This window comes from Berghia stephanieae, chromosome 2, assembly GCF_034508935.2.
Source record: "Berghia stephanieae isolate SIO BIC M18660-M18661 chromosome 2, UCSD_Bste_1.3, whole genome shotgun sequence".
Taxonomy (NCBI): domain Eukaryota; kingdom Metazoa; phylum Mollusca; class Gastropoda; order Nudibranchia; family Aeolidiidae; genus Berghia; species Berghia stephanieae.
The window spans coordinates 43,938,596-43,961,095 of record NC_088361.1 but is presented as its reverse complement, the minus strand read 5'-3'; the positions used below and the strand labels follow the sequence as shown (position 1 = coordinate 43,961,095).

The following is a 22,500-nucleotide window of genomic DNA, read 5'->3' as shown; positions in this document are numbered from 1 at the left end:
TAATAATATATTTTTATAAGAAAATTAACTAACGAGTTAATAAGAATAGTAAATAGAACAATTTTGTTCGATTTTCAACCATGTTTAACTCGAGACAGCAAATTATTAAAAAAAGAATATTAAACGAATAACTTCCCCTCCCCTCAATTTTACTCTAAATTTCCAATGGTACATATTTTTACTGGTAAAATGAGATAATTTCGCAACTTGTTTTTATATTATTGTTATTATTCAAAGTAAACTCGTTAGCTGTAATAAGGACCAATTACATAATAAATATGGTTTGGGTAATATGAGCAACTATGATTTAAACAAAAAAGTTTAATTCGCGTTGAAATATATCATTGTATGTATGTTTGCAAATTACAACGAAGCAAATATTAACTTTTTATAAACCGGTTTTACACCACAGAATGATAAGATGTTGGTCTAGGCCGTTGTGTGTGCTTAAGTAAAAGGAGACCTCTAGATTTCTAACCGACCGTGTTGCATTCTTTGCTGGACTGAACGCAGAGATAGATGAGTAGCCCAACCTTTCTATTCCGACATCACTGAGACAACTTGGGAGGATGAAGCCGATAAGAATTTGATACCAACTGTGTGAATGAGTAGATGATAATTATTAGAGAAGACGAGTGTACAGTGCATCGAAAGAATATCCGTAACTCGTCTTGTGTGAAATGAATGAACTATAACATTTCATTATCATTAAGTGTGTCTTGTACTTTTATAGCCTGGGGGCTATCTTTATCATCTTGACTATCACAGTGACCAAGGGAAAATCAAGATGTGTTGTTTTACAACCAATCCCCAGAAATCAACATTAGAGATACTCTCTCATCAGCAATTGAATTATGTCAAACACTGTGCTTAATGTTTTTATTTTTTAAAAAGCGAAATTTTGGTCGATAGATAAATTATATTGTAAGTTTTATTTGAAGTTCCTTATGGTTTGCAATCGTTTATGTAATCAAGTGAGGAGCAGAAGCCAGAATAGCGATGGTTGATCCTAGCGTGAATACGGCACAGATGAGGAGACAGAGGCGATCGAAGACCATGGCAGCGAACTTCCAGTCGTTCTTGATATCGGATTCCTCGTCCTCTTTACGAAACTTGGCCGTAATCTTTTTCAGTTCTCTAAGAATGCTGGTGACGTCATTGCGCATCGAAGGAGGCGTCATGCTTTCTTCAACCTGGTGAGTCGCAAGGTCAAAAATTTAAGTTAATCTTAGAAGTTTATATCAACCACAAAAATGCTCTTTGATGGTAGCAAATTCAAAATATACAAATGGAATGTTTAGTGGGGTAAAAATATAACTTGTGATTTCTGCAGGTTGTTTTAGGTTACGTTTATACACAAATGTATCACTGCATAATTTCAAAACCCTTTTTCAAAAATAATGCTTTTAAAAGATAATGTCAACTCCCTAGTTAATAGATTTTTTATAAATTCATTGCCTAAATAACTGTCAATTTAATTTATCATGGAATATTGTACGCGATTTATTTCAGTATCAAAACCCCACTGAGCGATTCACACCCTTTTTCATAATCGTAATAAACAATAAAGCATTAAACCTACTAGATATAGTTCTCAACACAATGATTAGAAATTCATTCTTTAAACTAATCTGTACAGATTGAAAAACCTTGAGTAAAAATCCAGCAGTGTTCCCGTTCACCATCCTCGGGTCATCATCAATATCCAGAGCATTGGCCATGAGGCTGCGGGATTTTTCCACCAAAGGAGCCATTTTGAAGTCTTTTACTTGTGCTCTCTGGGTCAAGGTCTTTCTGGAGGTTGTGCCATTTGGTCGTTTCATACACAAAACCCATGCCAACCACCCACAAATTACGTGTTTGATCTGAAATAAAATAATTATTCGTAGGCGAGAGTTGAATCAGAAGACGCAGTACAGTTCAGTGTAGAATAATTTTGCGAACGAAATGTTTCCTAAAGATATTATAATTTAACAATTAAAAAAAATAAATCAGTGAATCATTTTTTCCAACTTCTTGGCACAATTCAACACAAAGCATGCAAAAATGTAGATATATCTAGAGACTATATTTTGTCTACATAATCTCAAGCACTTTGCCACAGTGTCATTATAGCTATAGTAGGTTTGAGTGATTATGTCACACCTTTGTTTTGGACTTTACATTGACTCCCTGTTAGATTTAGGATTACATATAAAATTTCTGTAATGTGCTATAATCATATTAATGAAACTTCTCCTGCCCATATATCAGATTTGATAAATGTACACTGTTTACATGTTTATAATAATAATAACAATAATTATAATAATAATAATAATAATAATAATAATAATAATAATAATAATAATAATAATAATAATAATAATAATAATAATAATAATAATAACAGTTTTGTTATTAACAGTAGTAGTAGTAGTAGTAGTAGTAGTAGTAGTAGTAGTAGTAGTAGTAGTAGTAGTAGTAGTAGTAGTAGTAGTAGTAGTAGTAATGATAGTGGTTGTAGACATTGATACCCATCGTGGCATGTTGCTGTGCGTTTCCGGCGATCGATGATGGAAGTTGAGTACGATTACTGTGAAGATGATGGAGAGCGAACACATCATCATGATGCAGGCAAAATAAATACCTGAGGACAAAGTAGATACATTGATTATCCAAATATCCTTTTTGTATATCATTTGCCTCTAAAGTAGCCAAGTAAAGTAAAATAACACAAAGTAAAGCAGGCTACCATTTACAATGACTCTCAATGTCTTGATTCGACAATATAACAGGGTGGGTTGACTAATGGGAGAGATCTATATTCATGTTTTCGTCTAGCCTAGTCATCGATCACATAATTTGTTGTTGTACAACTAGTGGGCATTTCTCCATAAATGTATATACGTTGCTTTATTTATGAAAGTTAAGTAAACATACCCATGGTGTCAAGCTGAGCAAAATGACCAATTTTGACGTTGGGTATTTCTCAAACTGTGATCCCCTTTCACTATGTGGGTCATTTTGAGCACACTTTGCAATGTGACCAATGACCTGGAACACATGGTCAAGTCATATATTATATCATCTCCATTCTTTACCGGCAGAAGAATTCCATCTTTCCATGTACTGAATGGCAATCAGATAAGTAACAAAAACATTGTCTCTAACGAAGAGCACTGCTTACTTTTGAATGAAAAAAAGAATACTGGTGTGTTAATAATTTTGGGCATGATCTACATTAAATTTCTATGTGCTCGAGGCCATTGGTCACATTGCAAAATGTGCTCACAGTGACCTACACAGTGAAAAGTGTTCACTGCTTTTTAAATCTCTAACATTACGATTGGCCATTTTATTTAGCTTGACACATGGGTATGTTTATAACTTTTGTAAACAAAGCAGCGTGGTTATATTTGTTAAGAAATATCCAATAGACAGCTTGATAACCACGCCTCTCGGACAATCGTCATAATGTAAACAATGGCAGTGATTGGTAGACACAGCAAACTGTGCAGTTTTTAATATCGATGGTTTGTGTTTAAGTAAAATACCTACTGTTCTATCGTTTGATCAAGAGAACCAACACAGAAAACTATGTGCAAATTAAAACGTTCATAACCTGATCGAGAATATCGTGTGATAACTGGCCACCCATTTGACGGTATAAGACCAATAACAATGGCCACAGAGAGAGAGAGAGAGAGAGAGGAGAGAGAGAGAGAGAGAGAGAGAGAGAGAGAGAGAGAGAGAGAGAGAGAGGGGTCTATTTCATTCACGTTGCCCTTTATTAACAATCAACGATGTTTGTCCGAACACGTGTGAGGGTGTTTCACAGATTCCATGTTTTGATTGGTCAGAAATCTACTGGTTAATTGTTGGACAGCAACAAATCAAGTGATTGATGGCCTGGTTGGACGAAAACATGAATATAGATCGCTCCCATTCAAACAAGACATTTGACCCAGTGAGACACAGTAACCTGCCAACTATTTGCCAGCCGATTTCTAAGCTCTTGTCTGCTTAAGACTATTAACACTGTATATTTATTTTATTGAAAGCATTCATTTCTCATGAATCCTATTCAAAATTAAAGGAATATCATTTGATTTCAAATCTGTCATAGTTTTGTTAGTCTGTCAAGAGTTTGATACTGTATTGCACAAGTTCGAAACTCCTGGAGCTGGTTTGTGAGTCTATTTTATCTATCGCTGAAGTGATTTTTGATGTCACGTCGTAAAAAAACCCAAACCATTTGTCAAGTAAGAGTTAGATACTATCTCATCATTTTCTATCGAATGTGTAAATTCAGTCGGGGAACTGGACACTTACTTGACAATGTTTACTGCTAAATAGTAATGGGAGCGATCTATAGTCATGTTTTCGTCCAACCGAGTCATCAATCACATGATCTGTTGCTGTCCAACGATTGGATATTTCTTAACACATATAAACACGCTGCTTTGTTAAAGACAGTTGTAAATATACCAATGTGTCAAGCAGAACAAAATGACTAATCTAGATGTAAGATTTTTCAACAGCTGTGAACACTTTTCACTATGTGGGTCATTTTGAGCACATTTTCCAATGTGACCAATGACCTCGAGTAAATGGAAAGGCAATATAGATCATCCCCATTTGCGACCTGACACTAATCTTCACCTGAACGAATGTGTGGAAATAAAAATGGTGCATTTACCAATAAGAGGAAGGGCGTCAGAAGTCGGGGGCATTGTCTCAGCAACGAGTAGCAAGAAAACCATCAAGGAGAGGAGGATTGTCACACCTGTGGTATAGACAATATAAGTTATTCTCAAGTAATCCATGTCTTGGAACACAAAGTGTTTAGATAATGATAATAATAATAATAATAATAATAATAATAATAATAATAATAATAATAATAATAATAATAATAATAATAATAATAATAATAATAATAATAACAATAAAAATGCTAATAATAATAATAACAATAATAATGATATTAATAAAGATGATAATGATGATGATGATGATGATGATGATGATGATGATGATGATGATGATGATGATGGTGATGATGATGATGATGATGATGATGATGATGATGATGATGATGATAATAATGATAATGTAGCAATGACTATGAAAATTTTTGTTTTCTATTTTTGTAGGAAATACTACTCTTAAATCAAAGCCCTATCTCCACTGAGTAAAAATCTTTTTGAATTTTGAAAATCCATTAATATATAACAAAGTTATGCAGTTTCAAAGATGTCATTTATTTGGATGACTCACAAAGATAAAAAAATACGGAAAATATGGAACCCATTTTCTGTGTTTTATTCTGGTTTGTGCCTGTATCTCGCTTAATACGTGGAATTGGATATTAAAACTTGGCGATTTTATGGCAAAATTATCATGAAATATGATTAAGACATCAGACGAGTTCTAACTTGTATAGTTTTAGAGTTGTATGGCTAGGGTCAACTATAAATTTGTTTTAAAATATACATAATATTGATCATTTGTAACTTTTCCGAAGTGTAATCTTTTGTCTACAACCCAAACAAATGACACAAAAAATGCCTGCTGAATTATTATCAATCAGTCCCGTAAGACCATGGCTTATGTTAGTTCTAGTATTTATTAGAGAGAGAGAGAGAGAGAGAGAGAGAGAGAGAGAGAGAGAGAGAGAGAGAGAGAGAGAGAGAGAGAGAGAGAGAGAGAGAATGTGTTAATCTACTATCCCTATGACATAACAATGAAACAATACCTTAATTTTTAAAAAGCGCGCGAGGATTTGTGTCATCCGTCGTCGCGAACAAGGTTGCCAGATGGCCACGTGTGTGGCCAAATATATAATTCTGTTTCTTTTTTTAAAACATTTTATTCATCTATGTTTGTCTCAGTGACATTTATCCTAGTCTATTCAATTTTCTATTTGTTACAATTTAGTTCATTTTAAGTGGGCCAGTCTTAATATTGAAAGCCATATGATTTCCTATTTAGCCACTTTTGAAGTCGAATTTGGTCAGGTTAAAGTCTGGCCATCTGGCGGCCTTGCCTCGCTCACGTCATTTTCGTGTCGCGCGATGGTGGAGCAAAATGGCCGTCTCCATATTTTCACTCATTGAAATACAAATTGGGTTGATGTTTTGTGAGAATACGGGAAAAGTACTTATCATAATTGAATGAAATTTGAAATATAAATGGAAGAAATGTGCATATATATATAACCTTATGAGCGACAAAATCTCTCCTCGTTGTAGTTTTAGAAATATTGTACTCTAAAGAGTAAAAATCTATTTTTAACGGTCTTCTGGTACTCGTAGGTACGAGTTTTGTCGCTTGACATAATCTAAAATGACATCTTTTCTAACTGTGTGCCAACTTTCAGTCATATTCAATTATAAACAACGTCGTAATTAATTTTTAAAAATAGCATGTACGAAACGGCTTCGTCCCATATTTTGTCGCGAATTTGGGCACTTCGTGAGCGAAAAAGAGGCCTAAAGATTTGTGCGGGATAGTCATTGCTAGATAATGATAAGAACAACAGCAACATTAATAATAACAATAATAATATTAACAATAATGATGATAATAATGCTAATAATAATAATACTGATAACAATCATTACTAAATTAATATTATTGTTATCATTGTTATTATTATTATTATTATTATTATTATTATTATTATTATTATTATTATTATTATTATTATTATTATTATTATTATTATTATTATCATTATTATTATTATTATTATTATTATTATTATTATTATTATTATTATTATTATTATTATTATTATTATTATTATTATTATTATTATTATTACGACAATGATAATAATCATAACAACAATAATAGTAACCGTGATGAGGATGATAGTAATGATGATGATGATGATGATGATGGTGATGAGATCGTGATGATGATGATGATGATGATGATGATGATGATGATGATGATGATGACGATTATTTTCGTTATTATTAGTATTATAATCATTACTATTATTATTATTATTATTATTATTATTATTATTATTATTATTATTATTATATTATTATTATTATTATAGTAGTAGTAGTAGTAGTAGTAGTAGTAGTAGTAGTAGTAGTAGTAGTAATAGTAGTAGTAGTAGTTGTAATAGTAGTAATAGTAGTAGTAGTAGTAGTAGTAGTAGTAAGCAGCAGTAGTAGTAGTAGTAGTAGTAGTAGTAGTAGTAGTAGTAGTAGTAGTAGTAGTAGTAGTAGTAGTAGTAGTAGTAGTAGTAGTGGTAGTAGTAGTTGTAGTAATAGTATAATAATAATAATAATAATAATTATAATAATAATAATAATAATAATAATGATGATGATGATGATAATAATAATAATAATAATAATAATGATAATAATAATAATAATAATATAATAATAATAATAATAATAATAATAATAATAATAATAATAATAATAATAATTATTATTATTATTATTATTATTATTATTATTATTATTATTATTATTATTATTATTATTATTATTATTATTAATATTATTGTTATTATTATTATTTTCACTAACCAAGAGATATCTTTTCTCCGGCATCTGGTGGAAGAATGAAAAGGAGGAGGGTGAGAGAGGAGATAAGGACACAGGGGATAATGATGTTGAAGCCATAATAGAGTGTCCGCCTTCGTATGTGAATGGTATAGGTCAAATCTATGTAGGGCTCAGGGCAGCACTCGTAGCTGATGACATTGCGTTTTACTGGTAGCCCTGAAAAACACAAAAAGAAACTCTGATAGAACTAAAACAACTCAAGAACTTCCTCCATGCTTTCTTACCAATGGCGTGACATGCTTATAGTGTAAGGTGGTGCCAGAATCAGAAGAAAATGACTTAAAACATACAAAAGAAAGAAAAAAAAATAAAGAAAGACCTACTCAATAAATAAGTAAGAGGCGTATTTGCCATTTCTCAGTTTTATTTTTAAAAAAATGCTGTAATCCATTTTTAAAAGATGGAAGCGGTGCCAGGCACAAAATCAACCCATATAAAATTAAATTGAGCATTTATATAGAGCAATATCCACTAAATGTGCTCAAAGCGCTTTACAAGGGGTCCCTGGCCAACAGCCACATTTAATATTTGGGACGGTACATGACGCCTGTTAGGCGATGTTATAATTTTTTTCGGACAGAGACAACGCTGTTAACGGCCAGGTACCCATTTTACACCTGAGTACGGTGAGAGAATTTGAGTAAAGAGCCTTCTCCAAGGACTCAACCATGTGCCGAGCGAGGCTCGAACCCAGGACCTTCCGATCCGACAACGAGTGTCATACCACAAGACCACATAGCCGCAATATAGCCAAGACCTTGTTTCTTACTCTTCCGATAAGACGAGATTCAGCCAACTGGGAACAAACGTGTGATGCCAAAATGATAATAATAATAATGTAGGACGACCATGACGCAAAACTGGCTCCAATCTCATTGAAAGTGTAAAAAAAACACTCTTCCGGAGGACTGGATTCCGACATACCTTGTGTAATTGAGTTTCTGGTTTCTGAGTGATGACATCTTATTGTCTAGACTAAATACATCCTGGTCGTCGAGAAATATCTTCAATCCTCGCGCTTTTACTTCCCTCACTTTATGATTCAATATGTACCCTATTAGTTATTAGTCACACTTTATTCTATCAATCAGGCTCAACGCGTTCGAGGTTACATACAGTTTTGTGTGTTGGTACGTTATATCCGACTTGCGGATTGTTGTGAGCTTTTTGGTTAATCGCACAGCATCAATAAACGTCAATGTTACATCCAGGTTTGTGTGTTGGAACGTTAAATCCGACTAGCGGATGTTGTGAATATTTTACATATAAACGCAAAGCATGAATATAAATCCTCAACTCAAGTCAATCTTGTCAAGTGTGTGTGAGTGTATGTGTGTGTTTGTATGTATGTGTGTGTGTGTGTGTGTGTGTGTGTGTGTGTGGGAGGGGGGTTCACCTTAATCGAAGGATATTTGAAGTAAATAATTTATGGTCAAACTTGAAAAACAAACGTTTTATTAAAGTCCAACAAATTAATCAGTAAATCTGAATAATACAAGGGTTTTACGTTGTTTAGTCCTTTTTTATAATCACTGTTATGACATTAAACATACTTTTACAATTTTATATTCATATTTATATTTATATTCCCCTCCCACAATCGTTGTCCTAGAATTTATCTATTTGTTACAAATGAAGACAACTAACTAATGGTATCAGAGCAAAATAAAATTATTTTGCTTCTTTTTGAAAACTTGAGCTTCAACTTTTCTATAGCGCAATATCCACTAAACGTGCTCAAAGCGCTTACAAGGGGTCCCTAGCCAACAGCAACACTTAACATGTAGGACGGCCATGACGCAAGTTAAGTGATATTATAGTTTTTTTCTCCGACGGAATCAACGCTGTTAACGGCCAGTATTCATTTTACACTTAGGTACGTGAGAGAATGGGAGTAAAGAGCTTTTTCCACGGATTCAACTATGCGCCGCTCAGAGCGGGATTCGATCCAGGATCATTCGGTCAGCACTAGACCACATCGCTGCACATTGTGTGTTAAAACATATTAGACAAAATTCAAATTTAATGACACTTTAAGAATTAGAGCAAGATTTTAAAAAGTCCTCAAAGAAAATGATTAAACCAAAGGAAATTTTTTTAAAATGAAATAGCATGGAACCCCCCTTCTAAAAATAAACCCCAACCCAACAACAACAAAAACAACAAAAAGAACATCACAAAATCAAAATTCGCCCCCCGCCCGCATCCCCAACCCCCCCCCCCCCCCCCCCCCCCCCCCCCCCCCCCCCCCCCCCCCCCCCCCCATCGATAAATCAAATGCGACTAATTTCTCACCAATCAACATCCACTCGCCATTCCTGATAAAGTTGCTGGTATCACCCGTATCTCCTTCCTGGGTCAAATTCAACAACCAACCGTTATGGGTCCAGGAGCCGAATTTCAAGTTACATTTCTGGTCATCGAACGGAAACCATGTGATGTCTATGGTACAAGTGCTCTTGAACATTCCAGGTGGCACCCAGAGAACATTCCCTTCGTGACTGATGACGACATTGGCTGGGTAGGTGTCATCGAAGTCATCGCTGGCGCTGGAACATTTAGAACCAAGCAATGATAATAAAGTCGATGAAACCATTAATTAGTTAAGATAATCATGATATTGATAATACTCGTAGATCGTAATGACTACGACGATGAATACAATGATACCACCACCACCTCTACTGCTGCTGCTGCTAGTACTACTACTACTACTACTACTACTACTACTACTACTACTACTACTACTACTACTACTACTACTTCTACTACTACTACTACTACTACTACTACTACTACTACTACTACTACTACTACTACTGCTCCTGCTACTACTACTACTACTACTACTACTACTACTACTACTACTACTGCTACTACTACTACTACTACTACTGCTACTGCTACTACTACTACTACTACTATACTACTACTACTACTACATACTATACTACTACTACTACTACTACTACTACTTATACTACTACTACTACTACTACTACTACTGCTACTACTACTACTACTACTACTACTACTACTACTACTACTACTACTACTGTTAATTAATAACAAAACCATTAATATAATAATGATAATAATAATAATACTAATAATAATGATAATAATAATAATAATAATAATAATAATAATAATAATAATAATAATAATAATAATAATAATAATATTAACAATAATAATAATAATAATGATAATAATAATAATAATAATAATAATAATAATAATAATAATAATAATAATAATAATAATAATAATAATAATAATAATAATAATAATAATAATAATAATAATAATAATAATAATAATAATAATAATAATAATAATAATAATAATAATAAAAGTAAGGTAGGTAACACTGACTGATAATCGCCCAAATTTCAAATCTTTACAAAAACATGTCACTTTAGAACTATTCCACGGTGCATGTATACAATTTAAAGCCTCACATTGGAGCGCTGTTTATCGCGATATCAAAACAGCCACTTATTTGGAACGACCTGTCGGTGACGTAACTTAGGCTATAAATTCTACTAATTAATCGGAACGCATGTCGGTTAATTGGAACGATTTCAAACCTTCAGAACATTATTAAAAATTCTTTCCAAGAAATGAAAAATATAATTATCCCTATTGAGATTAAGCATAATAAAATCATATAATGTTTTCAAATGATTTCATTGATTACATATGGAATCAGGCCTTTGCCACCCATTCCCTTTTATATGGTACTATATCATTATACTATAAGGAAAAATAATCTAATTCAAAGGACTGTGACGATTTGGAATAATCTAAAGTTAGAGACAAAAAATTCTAATTCAATTAATAATTTTAAGAATGCCATTGATACCAACAGTATATTTGATTTTGACGAATAATGTAACATGACATTGGATATTATTGTCTTTTGTATAACAATTATTTGAAACTCTTGCGAATGTACAAGTCGGACATGCTTAAGGAATGTAAATAGAGTAAAGTATACTACAAATATTGAATACATTTATTTATGTACTAGATATTTAATTCTCTATATTATCAATTAATTGACATTAATTGACATTTTACTCTCTCCTTACCAGACATTTTCAGGACTTTCCCCAAAACTTCACACCCAACTAAGACAAAATATATTTTTATCACTCAAACACAATGGCAGTAAAGTTCTTGCGAGAAGTCTAGTTTCTTTAGCAAAACATGCTCTACAGGACACTGTTCATTTTCTTTAAACTTTATGATGTAAAAGAGAAATTTGACTAAAGCCCCCCATAGACGCCGACATCCGCTGGTAGCGGGACGGATGACCTATCGCTGTGACCCGATCCCTGCGTTTATCGCAGATGATTTTTGCCCACATACGGGGAGATATTTTTTTGAGGCGATCGGCGATCGGGGGCGTGGCAGTATAAAAAAGTGGACAATTTTTTTCGGATTTTCGCTGTTTTCACGTCGGATTCGTGATCAGCGTCAAATTTACAATAGGTTTGATACTAAGAACTGTGTGTTTACTCCAAAAATTGGTGAAATTAGAAATAAATTTTAATTAATAGTGAGGCTACGATCCCAGTTACTGTCTGTTATTCTATCTTTCGTCTTGCGCACAATAGTGATTACTTCTCACTAAATTATATCAATTAGACTGTTGAAGGAACGAAATTGACATCATTCCACTCTTTGTTATTGTATTAAGGCAGTCATTTTGGTAATTAGTTCTCACTAAATTATATCAATCAGACTTTTAACGTTCAAGGTTACTTGTAGTTTTGTGTGACGGTACGTTATTTCCGACTGGTGGATGTTGTGAGCATTTTACCTAAACTCATAGCATCAATAACCGTCCAAGATATTCCCATCATATGTAGCAATAGCTATAAGAGAGAGAGAGAGAGAGAGAGAGAGAGAGAGAGAGAGAGAGAGAGAGAGAGAGAGAGAGAGAAAGAGAAAGAGAGAAAAATTTACTTGCGCTATATATACCGCTATATTCAATAAAGGTGCTCAAATCACTTTATAAGGGTCTTTGGCCAACATAAAAACATGTTAGACGAGACATGACTGTTAAGCGATATTGCAATTGTTTCCCGACAGAGACGACGCTGTAAACAGCGAGGTACTCATTTTAACAGTGAACAAGGTGAGAGAATGCAAGTAAAGAGCCTTTTCCAAGGACTCAATTATGCGCCACTCAGAGCGGGACTCGAATCCAGTACCGTCCGATCCAAAGGCGAGTGTCATTTCACAAGATCACATGCATAGCCGCACAAAAAAGTGATGAGAGAATAGATTCATATATATTGAAGGAGGAGAGAGCGGATGGAGTGAGTAAGGTTCTTGGATATTTATAGAAGGAACCAAATTGACGTCACTCATCTCATTGTTATTGTTTTTAGACACCCATTTTTATGATTAGTTCTCATTAAAATATATCAGACTATAACGTTCAAGATTCCATGTAGATCTTTGGGCTGGAGTGATATTTCTGGCTGGCGGACTTTGTGAGTATTTTAATTTAACATAGAGCATCAATAGAAGGAATGAATTGGACGTTAGTCAACCCGTTGTTATTGCTTTTAGACAGCATTTTATAATTAACTTATCACTAAGTTATATCAATCAGACAATGAACGTTCGCGTTTGCAGTTTTGTGTGTTAATATGTTATACCCCGATGGAGATGTCGTGAGTATTTTTCCAATACGCATAACATCCATACATTTGCAATCCGATTTAAGTTTAAAAGCAACGTAGACCACGGAAATTTTTCAATTTTGTGGACAATAAAGATTTGTTATTTATCGTCATTATTATTATTATTATTATTATTATTATTATTATTATTATTATTATTATTATTATTATTATTATTATTATTATTATTATTATTATTATTATTATTATTATTATTATTATTATTATTATTATTATTATTATTATTATTTATAAAACAAATCGACAGTGTTCCGGTGGCAGGTGAAATGGGTACTCCTCGGGACTACTCGCATTCGCACCCCCCCCCCCAACCACCACCGCCACCACACACACGCACACAGCTCTTTTTTTTTTGGGGGGGGGGGGGGGGCGCGTTGTTTGTAGAGTATAATTCAGGGTTACAATGCCCACCCCTGTCATCACGTAGTCAAGGCTTTTTGGCATCTGCCAATCCCAAATGTCTGTGTCAAGGTCGACCGTCATGTCGCGTCAACGGGTGAGGAGGAAAAAAAAAAAAAAAGAACTGGCATATTATTATATCATTACATTGAAAATTATGAAAACTATTTTTTATTTTGTATGAAATCCTTTATAAATTTTACGATGATCAAGAACGAAACTTTTGCCATCTACCTCTTCCTGGCGCAACATTTATAAAAATATTATTAAAAAAAAATAATAACACAGCATTTATTTGGCGCAATATCCACGTGCTCAAAGCGCTTTACAAGGGGTCCCAAGGCAACAGCAATATTAAACTTGAAAGACGAGACATGACGCCTGTCAGGCGATGTGACATTTTTTCCTAACAAATTCAACGAACGGCCATGTACTCATTTTACACCTGAGTACGGTGAGAAAATGTGAGTAAAGAGCATTTTCCAAGGACTCAACTCTGCGCAACGCAGAGCGGGTCTCGAAACCTGAACCTTCCGATCTGGAAGCGAGAGTCATACCACAAAACAGGGAGGAGCACTGTTCTGTCGGCCACATAACCTCAATATTAATTAAATTTTATTTCTAATTTCATCAATTTTTGGAGTAAAAACATAGTTCTTGGTATCAAACCTATTGTAAATTCGACGCTGATCACGAATCTGACGTCAAAACAACGAAAATCCGAAAAAAAATTGTCCAATTTTTTATACTGCCACGCCCCTGATCGCCGATCGCCTCGAAAAATATTAAGCAAAGCGGGCTTTGCGAGCGATGGACCGTACCTAGGTTTATCGGCCAGGTATTTGGCCACACACATTGCGTTTTCACCCCGGTTTGCCTGATCGGGGTCTGGACCAGGATCATATCCGCGCGTGTATAGAGCCTTTAAGAAAATGTTGGTTGTATCGTAACGAATGTGGCGATTTTCCTATAGTTGGTAAGGAGAGGGTTAATACTAATTATATAATTGATACATTGTATCTATGCATAAAAATTACACAGAGCATTTAAAGGTTTTTAGAACCCATTAGCTCTTAAACGATACGATACGAGACAATAGAAATACTTTTAAGTATTTAACCGTCTATTATTGGTGAACAAATCCTTTGGAATGTGTACGGATCGTGATTGAAAGTCAAAGGAAATTTCTCTTTTCTTTGTCACGAACTGTAAGAGAATTCTATTTTTTTTCCATCTATGTATCTACATCACAACAAATGCATCATGTTAAGAGGGGAGAAATGGATGCATGGCGCATATGCGCATATAAAAAATGAGCAAGGGTAAAAAAAACAGACACAAATAAGATAAAGAATAAAAGCAACCTTTCGTGTCTGCAATGGGCAGAGAATTGTTTGTGAGAGGGGACACGATTTATGATATAAAACCCATTGAGATGTCTCAAAACACTTGTGTTAAATAGGAAATAGCCTTCGTGAAAGAATGGAGCGGCCTTTTTGCGTCAGTTTGAGTGTGAAAGAGTTTTTATCTGCTCGTTTAAAATAAAATATGATAAGAATCTTAAGGACGCATACATTTTTTTTTTGAAATCTCATCGGAAATTTTAAAATGTAACCCGGTCTTCGTATTAATTACATCTGACTTGCATTCTTAAAGATGACACCAAGAGATGAAGTGAGTAGGAAAGTGCCAGAAGACAATAGAGAATACAAATTTCACGGCGGCGATGGAGGTTCGAACCCGCGACCTTACTGGTACGACAACTCTACCATATGAGCTATCCACGATCCCAAAAAAAAACCAAAAAACAATCGTATCTAACTCAGGTCATTCATTACTAGTGCTCTCTCTCACCGACTACTTGAGATCGCGAAACCTGCAACCCGCAAGGAAAGACCAAATCAGACATGGCGACAAAGCATTGAGACTGAGATGAAGGCAGCTGAACAATTCTGGGCCCAGATTAAGGAAGACCTCCAAAAACCGAGTCAGATGGAAGAGTGCTGTTGTTGCGGCCCTATGTTCTTTCTACAAGGAATCAAGAGGCTTAAGCAAGTCAACAGTTTAATTTAAGTTTAAGCACCTGACAGCATCTTCACACTATTTACCTGTTGTACAACAAAATGTCAGGCGTCCAGACCATAGTTTTGGGGACGATGATTTGGGAGATGTTGTTAAACTCTTCTTTATTCCATTGCAGGTTGTAAGCATTCCACTTCTAGAAAACAAAGAGGGAAAAAGAAGGAGGGGGAGGGGGGGGGGGGGGGGGGTTAGAGGTATAAGAATTGGAAATAATTTCTATTGTTATAACTTTTACCGTCGACGTAATAAAGATGACGACAATGACAACATTTATAGCGTTAGTTAGTGATAACGATGAGAGAGAGAGAGAGGGATAGAGAGAGAGAGGAAGACACACACACACACACAGAGAAAGAGAGAGAGAGAGAGAGAGAGAGAGAGAGAGAGAGAGAGAGAGTGTCCCAATTTCTCCGTTATTACCAATTATTATGAATCAAATAAAATAATTAGATCATTTTTTATAAAGAATTAATTGCGCCTCAGATATTTTTTTCTGACTATAATTGCATCTTAAGAAAACCGCCTGATACATAATGCACTATTCTGAAAGAATATAAAATATGGCATAATGAAAATACAATAACTTAAACGAATTTTGAGTTGCCTTGAAACTTGTATGGTGGGTGCACCTTAAGACAAAACCCCCATTATTATTATTATTATTATTATTATTATTATTATTATTATTATTATTATTATTATTATTATTATTATTATTATTATTATTATTATTATTATTATTATTATTATCATTATTATTATTATTATTATTATTATTATTATTATTATTATTATTATTATTATTATTATATATGAATGGTAATCATGATAATAATAATAATAATAATAATAATAATAATAATAATAATAATAATAATAATAATAATAATAATAATAATAATAATAATAATAATAATAATAATAATAATAATAATAATAATAATAATAATAATGGACTTTCTTGAAAGTCATACGATGCTAAACGATAACCAGCATGGTTTTAGATCAAAGAGATCATGCATTACTCAACTTTTACAGGTGATGGAGGATTTTACCAAGTTAATTGATCGTGATCAATGCATTGATGTTGTTTATCTTGATTTCCGCAAGGCTTTTGATTCTGTACCTCATGAGAGATTATTCATTAAACTAAAAACATATGGATTTAAAGGGAATATCTTTAACTGGATTAAAGACTTTCTTAATAATCGAATACAAAGGGTCATTGTCAATGGTGTGGGGTCGGATTTTAAGAATGTAATTAGCGGTGTACCCCAAGGAAGCGTATTGGGACCACTTTTATTTCTTTTATATATAAATGATTTACCATGTGGCATAAATTCAGCCTGCAAACTGTTTGCAGACGATACAAAGATCTATAGTACAACTTAACACCATAACATTCTACAAAATGATATATTTTCACTTTTCAAATGGTCTACAACATGGCATTTGGATTTTAATGTTTCGAAATGTAAAGTATTACATATAGGAAAAAATAACCCATGTCATAATTATTTTACCGATACTTCTATGTCAAATCTACTTTCCGTTGTGCCTTATGAAAAGGATGTGGGAGTTACTTTTGATTCACATTTGAATTTTGATTTACATATTGATAATTGTGTAAGCCGTGCAAACACAGAATGATGGGAATAATATATAGAACCTTTATAAGTCTTGATAAAACCACATTTTTATATTTGTATAAATCGCTCGTTCGACCAATTCTAGAATACGGAAATTGCATCTGGAGCCCATTATATAAAAGACAATCTATTAGTATTGAAAGTGTACAGAGGAGAGCTACCAAAAAAAATTATACAATACAGTATTTATCTTATAAGGAAAGGTTAGAATTTCTTGACTTACCCAGTTTGAAATATAGAAGAATTCGTGGGGATTTAATTCAGGTTTATAGATTGGTACATGGTCTGGATAGGATAGACTTTTCTGATTTTTTTTCATATTCTAATATTACTTTTACTAGAGGGGACAAGTTTAAGATTTTTGTCTCTAGATGCAAAACAAACATAAGACAAAACTGGTTCGGTATTCGTATTGTTCAAAAATGGAACAGTTTGAAATTTGAAACAAAGAATGCAAAATCTATGGATTATTTCAAGGTGTTAGTAGACAGGGAATTATATGATGGGAGATTTATATATGACGAATAATACTTGTTTGCTCTGCCGTTGACATGGCTTTCAATCTTGTAAGTATATATTATGCATTATTATATTATTATGGTTATCTTCTATACGTGTGTGTATGTGTGTGTGTGTGTGTGTGTGTGTGTGTGGTTGTGTGTACGCTTTGCATGTCACGGTTAAAGATATATGTTTGTACACCACATGAGTACATTTAAGTTGAAATACTATCTTTACCACGTGTATCGTTATTGTAATATTTAATCAATAGATTTATGGCATTACTAATTAATATTAAGGGCATTCAAAGGATCTTATCCTATTTTGCCCTATACCACATGTTATGTTATGTTATGTTATAATATAAATAATAATAATAATGATAATAATAATAATAATAATAATAATAATTATAATTATAATAATAATAATAATAATGAATATGATGATGATAATGATGATGATGATAATAATAATATAAATAATAATAATAATAATAATAATAATAATAATAATAATAATAATAATAATAATAATAATAATAATAATAATAATAATAATAATAATAATAATAATAATAATAATGATGATGATAATAATGTAATGAATTCAGGTATTTGGACAAATGCAATCAGAGGATATTAAAACAAACCGAGGATTTATTCCTTTGTAAGCAAAATCAATTAAAATTTTGTATTGATCAATAAAGTCATTAATTAGAAACTGTCCTTAACTCTTATGAAAAAAAATCACGCTTTAGTTTTTGACGAAAATATTTTTCTTTAATTTCATGACATGGAAATTTAAAGTAGACATCTTTTAGATTACATGATAGATGTTTAATTTAAAAATTCGAAATTTTGATAGTCCAGTATAAAGAATTAAAAAAAAATTAATGTACAATTTATCAAATACAAATGTTGGTTAAAACAGGAATTTACCAAAGAAAACAATGAAAAGACCAATTAAAGATTTAGAACAAAATGTTTTTCACGTCTAGATTTCAATGTTAGTAAAATATACAAAATTTTAGTAGGACAAAGAAAGGATTTTAAACTAGACAAGGCACAAACAACATCAATGGTGATAACAGAAAGTCCAATTCGAGATCACAAATTTAGTTGCAAGGGACACAATGGAGTAATTTGAAAAAAAAGAGTTTGTCAACATACATGTATTATATTTCTTTGTATTTTGTCTTCATCACTAGACAACAACTACCACTGTAGTACTCACTATTATCGTCATTTTTATAATCATCACTTCCAACATACCCACAACATCAACAACAACAACAGTATCAACAACAACAACTATCAGCACCACCAGCAGCGTCACCATTACCACCAGCACCACCATCACCACCAGTACCACCAGCACTAACATCACCTGCACCATCACCAGTGCTATTACACTCAAGATACATTTCGTGAACGGCTTTCACAAACATTGATCCGAAGGACAGGTGGTGATTGAGAGTTATAGTAGGAGCGAGGGGGGGGGGGGGGGGGGGGGCGAGTATTCTTTGATCACAGTTGAAATGAATCATTGTCCGCGGGGCTTGTTGTAAATAACAGCCCAAGGAAAAAAGTCTTGCTAATCGTGGAGGTAAGTCACTACGAAAAACAAGATGAACAATGTAAGACGATAGGGGCCCAATAAAGAAATGTAAAAAACCCCTTTTAGAACTGTTTCCAGGATAAAGTACAGAATATGGCAGTATTTTCTTGAAATGTGATAAAACGTTACAACTAGAAACGTATTCTAACACGCACGACCTATTGAGACTGTTCAGGTATAAATGCAAAGAACAAGAAAAAAAGATTAATACAATAATACAAGCAATTACAGATCACTCGATTAAAATGGCCCCAACTTGGGCATAATTCTTAAACTTTGGTTATAAAAGATAATGTATAATGAATTGTCTGTCAGGATTCAAAGTGATATATTGTCGTATTTACTGTTTATGACACCTTTATTTTCTTTTTTTAAGGCGGATTCTTGTGGATGTAATCTACCAAATTGCCCGACAGGCCTCCTTTCTGATTACTAACTGCGTCCTACCTCTGTGGTTGTTCTCCTCATCCAGTCTTCTGTGCCTTGAGATCGCCTTCTTCTTGGCCTCTCTTCGCTTCGCTTGCCCTTGCAGGCATCCTCCGATCTGATCTTTTCCTGAATCAGGTCTTTTCGTGTGGCCAAAGTATGACAGCCTCAGTTTCTTGGTGGTGGGCATAGACTGGTAGTCTTTTAGACCTGTTCTTAACAACATTGGAATGTTCGATGTCTTGCCTTTCCATGAGATGCTAAGGACCATTCCGAAGCACTTCATCTCAAATGCATTCATTTGGCTTTACTCAAATATGACACCGTTTTAGGCAATGGGTTGCAAAATGTAAAAAGAGGTCACTGTGAGATGACCTCATGATAGTTTTCACTATTAACGCTTAAGCTGTGGGACTAAACTAGTGACATGACTCAGTACTGTATGTGTCAACATTAGTTCTTTTAAAGGGTTTTACGACGATTGTGATACATTTAGGTAATTTCAGTGCTAGAAATAAAAAAGAAGAAAATGGGGTAAGTAAAAAATTCTAGATTTACAATGAAAAGCACACGAGCAAAAAATAAAGACAAAGAAAAATGGTTTAAGTGGAGAACGGAAGTAGATTCCAAGAGGAAATGATCAACGTGTTTAGTTTGAGATCACCTTCAAGTCACATCAAGAAAAACGTACACGATCCTTCGAAGAGGAACACAATCAAAATCTTACAAATCAGTATATCTTCAAAACAAATAAACTTTAAAAGAAAACTTTTAAAAAACCTGAGCTTTTATATAGCGCAATATCCACTAAACGTGCTCAAAGCGCTTTACAAGGGGCCCCTGGCCAACAGCAACACATAACATCTAGGACGAGACATGACGCCCTCAGGCGATATTACAATTTTTTTGGGACAGAGACAATGTTGTTAACGGCCAGTCACTCATTTTACACATGAGTACGGTGAGAGAATGTGAGTAAAGAGCCTTCTCCAAGGACTCAACTATGCGCCGAGCGAGGCTCGAACCCAGGACTTCCGATCCGAAAGCGAGTGTCATACCACAAGACCACATAGCCGCACTACATAACAGAGAAATGATTTACAAGAAAAATATCATCTCCCAAAACAGTACATTTGACTGTTACCCTCCCAGTACTCATTCCAAGACAAAAGCAGAAAGAAAGTGGATATAAGACACAGCATGTGATCTCCTTATCCACCATGAAAGGCCAAAAGACCCCACCCAGAGACTTGGCTTTAAAACTTACCAATTGTTTCCAAATGTTGGTTTGGATTATCTGGTTCTTTTCATCCTAACAAAGACATAGAAAAGAAAAAAAAAAACGTGCAAAGAAAACATGTTAGGACTGGGTAAGTTGTTAGTAATAAACATGCATACATAAATGGGGAAATATTAATACACATAAAACCAAAATAAAAATGATAAGTACTATGAGATATACCTATCATTTTGATTTTGCTGAAATATACTTTTGTATATTAATTTGATAACAAATACAGTACCCATGGCAAATGGTGAGGTTTATGTCAGAGAGAAAATGTAAAATTAAGAAATTAAGGAGCCGGCACCGGTGTAAGATAAAGATCTGAACAAGTGTGTGTAGCAAGAATGAATAAGTCTAGAAAAAAACCATCCCAAAAAATCAGTCGACCTATCGAACCTCAGACCTTCTGATTACCGGTCAGACGTGCCACCACTACACAAAATGTAAGCATGGCGATATGGTCATGAGAATTTTTCTTGTCGTAATAGCGATATAACACGAGCTGTTGCCTATTTCAAACGAGTAGTATTAAATTGGTCTGCAGTGACATGTAAATCTAGATAACGAATACGAGGAATGTTGACTCGAAAGAAATTTCAGAGTCGCGATAAAAGGATTAAATTTGCATCTTATTCGATGGTTGCTATGAATACACGAGAAGTAAATTTGCATCTTATTCGATGGTTGCTATGAATAGACGAGAAGGCGCAGTGACGTTCTAAGCAACGCAAACTGTTTAACAAAATAAAATATGGAATAAAGAAATATGTATTTTTCACGAATACAAAAATATTGATATTAAAATGTTAATATAATTTCAAAAGGTTTATTGATAACGAAAACCCATATCAAAGATAAATGTAATAAAAAGAAGCATTGAAATCATGCATAAGTAAAAATCGAACTTAACCTTGCCTTTATCGATATAAACAATTTTAAGATAGTTTCTTTTTTTTTTTTTTTTGGTATAACCAAGTATGATTTTCCAAGCTGGACTACGGGTTAATATCAATTTAACGATAAATGACACCCGATCTTGATGAAAAGAAAACACAATTGACAAAGTGTATCTATGCATCAAGGTTACACAGAGCATTTAAAGGTTTTTAGAACATATTGGCTCTTAAACGATACGATACAATACGAAAAGTAAAGTATTATGGAAGTTATTTTTACTTTCACGTAATTTTAATTTCTTGGTAATTATTTTGTTACTTAAATCGATCGATATT

At 33.5% G+C, this 22,500-nt stretch overlaps 1 protein-coding gene across 3 annotated transcripts in view; it reads right to left on the bottom strand.

The window, feature by feature from the left end:
• Window positions 1-385: 385 nt before the first annotated feature.
• LOC144964941 (neuronal acetylcholine receptor subunit alpha-7-like) overlaps window positions 386-22,500 on the bottom strand; it is a 154,852-nt gene continuing 132,737 nt past the window's right edge. Inside the window, exons 4-11 of one of the 3 annotated variants that reach the window (XM_078899744.1) lie at window positions 21,251-21,295; window positions 15,814-15,923; window positions 9,879-10,132; window positions 7,545-7,739; window positions 4,682-4,768; window positions 2,517-2,629; window positions 1,650-1,865; window positions 386-1,193 (exon numbers count right to left, since the gene is read on the bottom strand). In XM_078899744.1, the coding sequence (XP_078755870.1) occupies window positions 963-1,193; window positions 1,650-1,865; window positions 2,517-2,629; window positions 4,682-4,768; window positions 7,545-7,739; window positions 9,879-10,132; window positions 15,814-15,923; window positions 21,251-21,295 (1,251 nt within the window). In that variant the 3' untranslated portion in view covers window positions 386-962. The remainder of the gene's footprint in view (window positions 1,194-1,649; window positions 1,866-2,516; window positions 2,630-4,681; window positions 4,769-7,544; window positions 7,740-9,878; window positions 10,133-15,813; window positions 15,924-21,250; window positions 21,296-22,500) is intronic. The other 2 variants (XM_078899745.1, XM_078899746.1) reach the window with 2 other exon arrangements.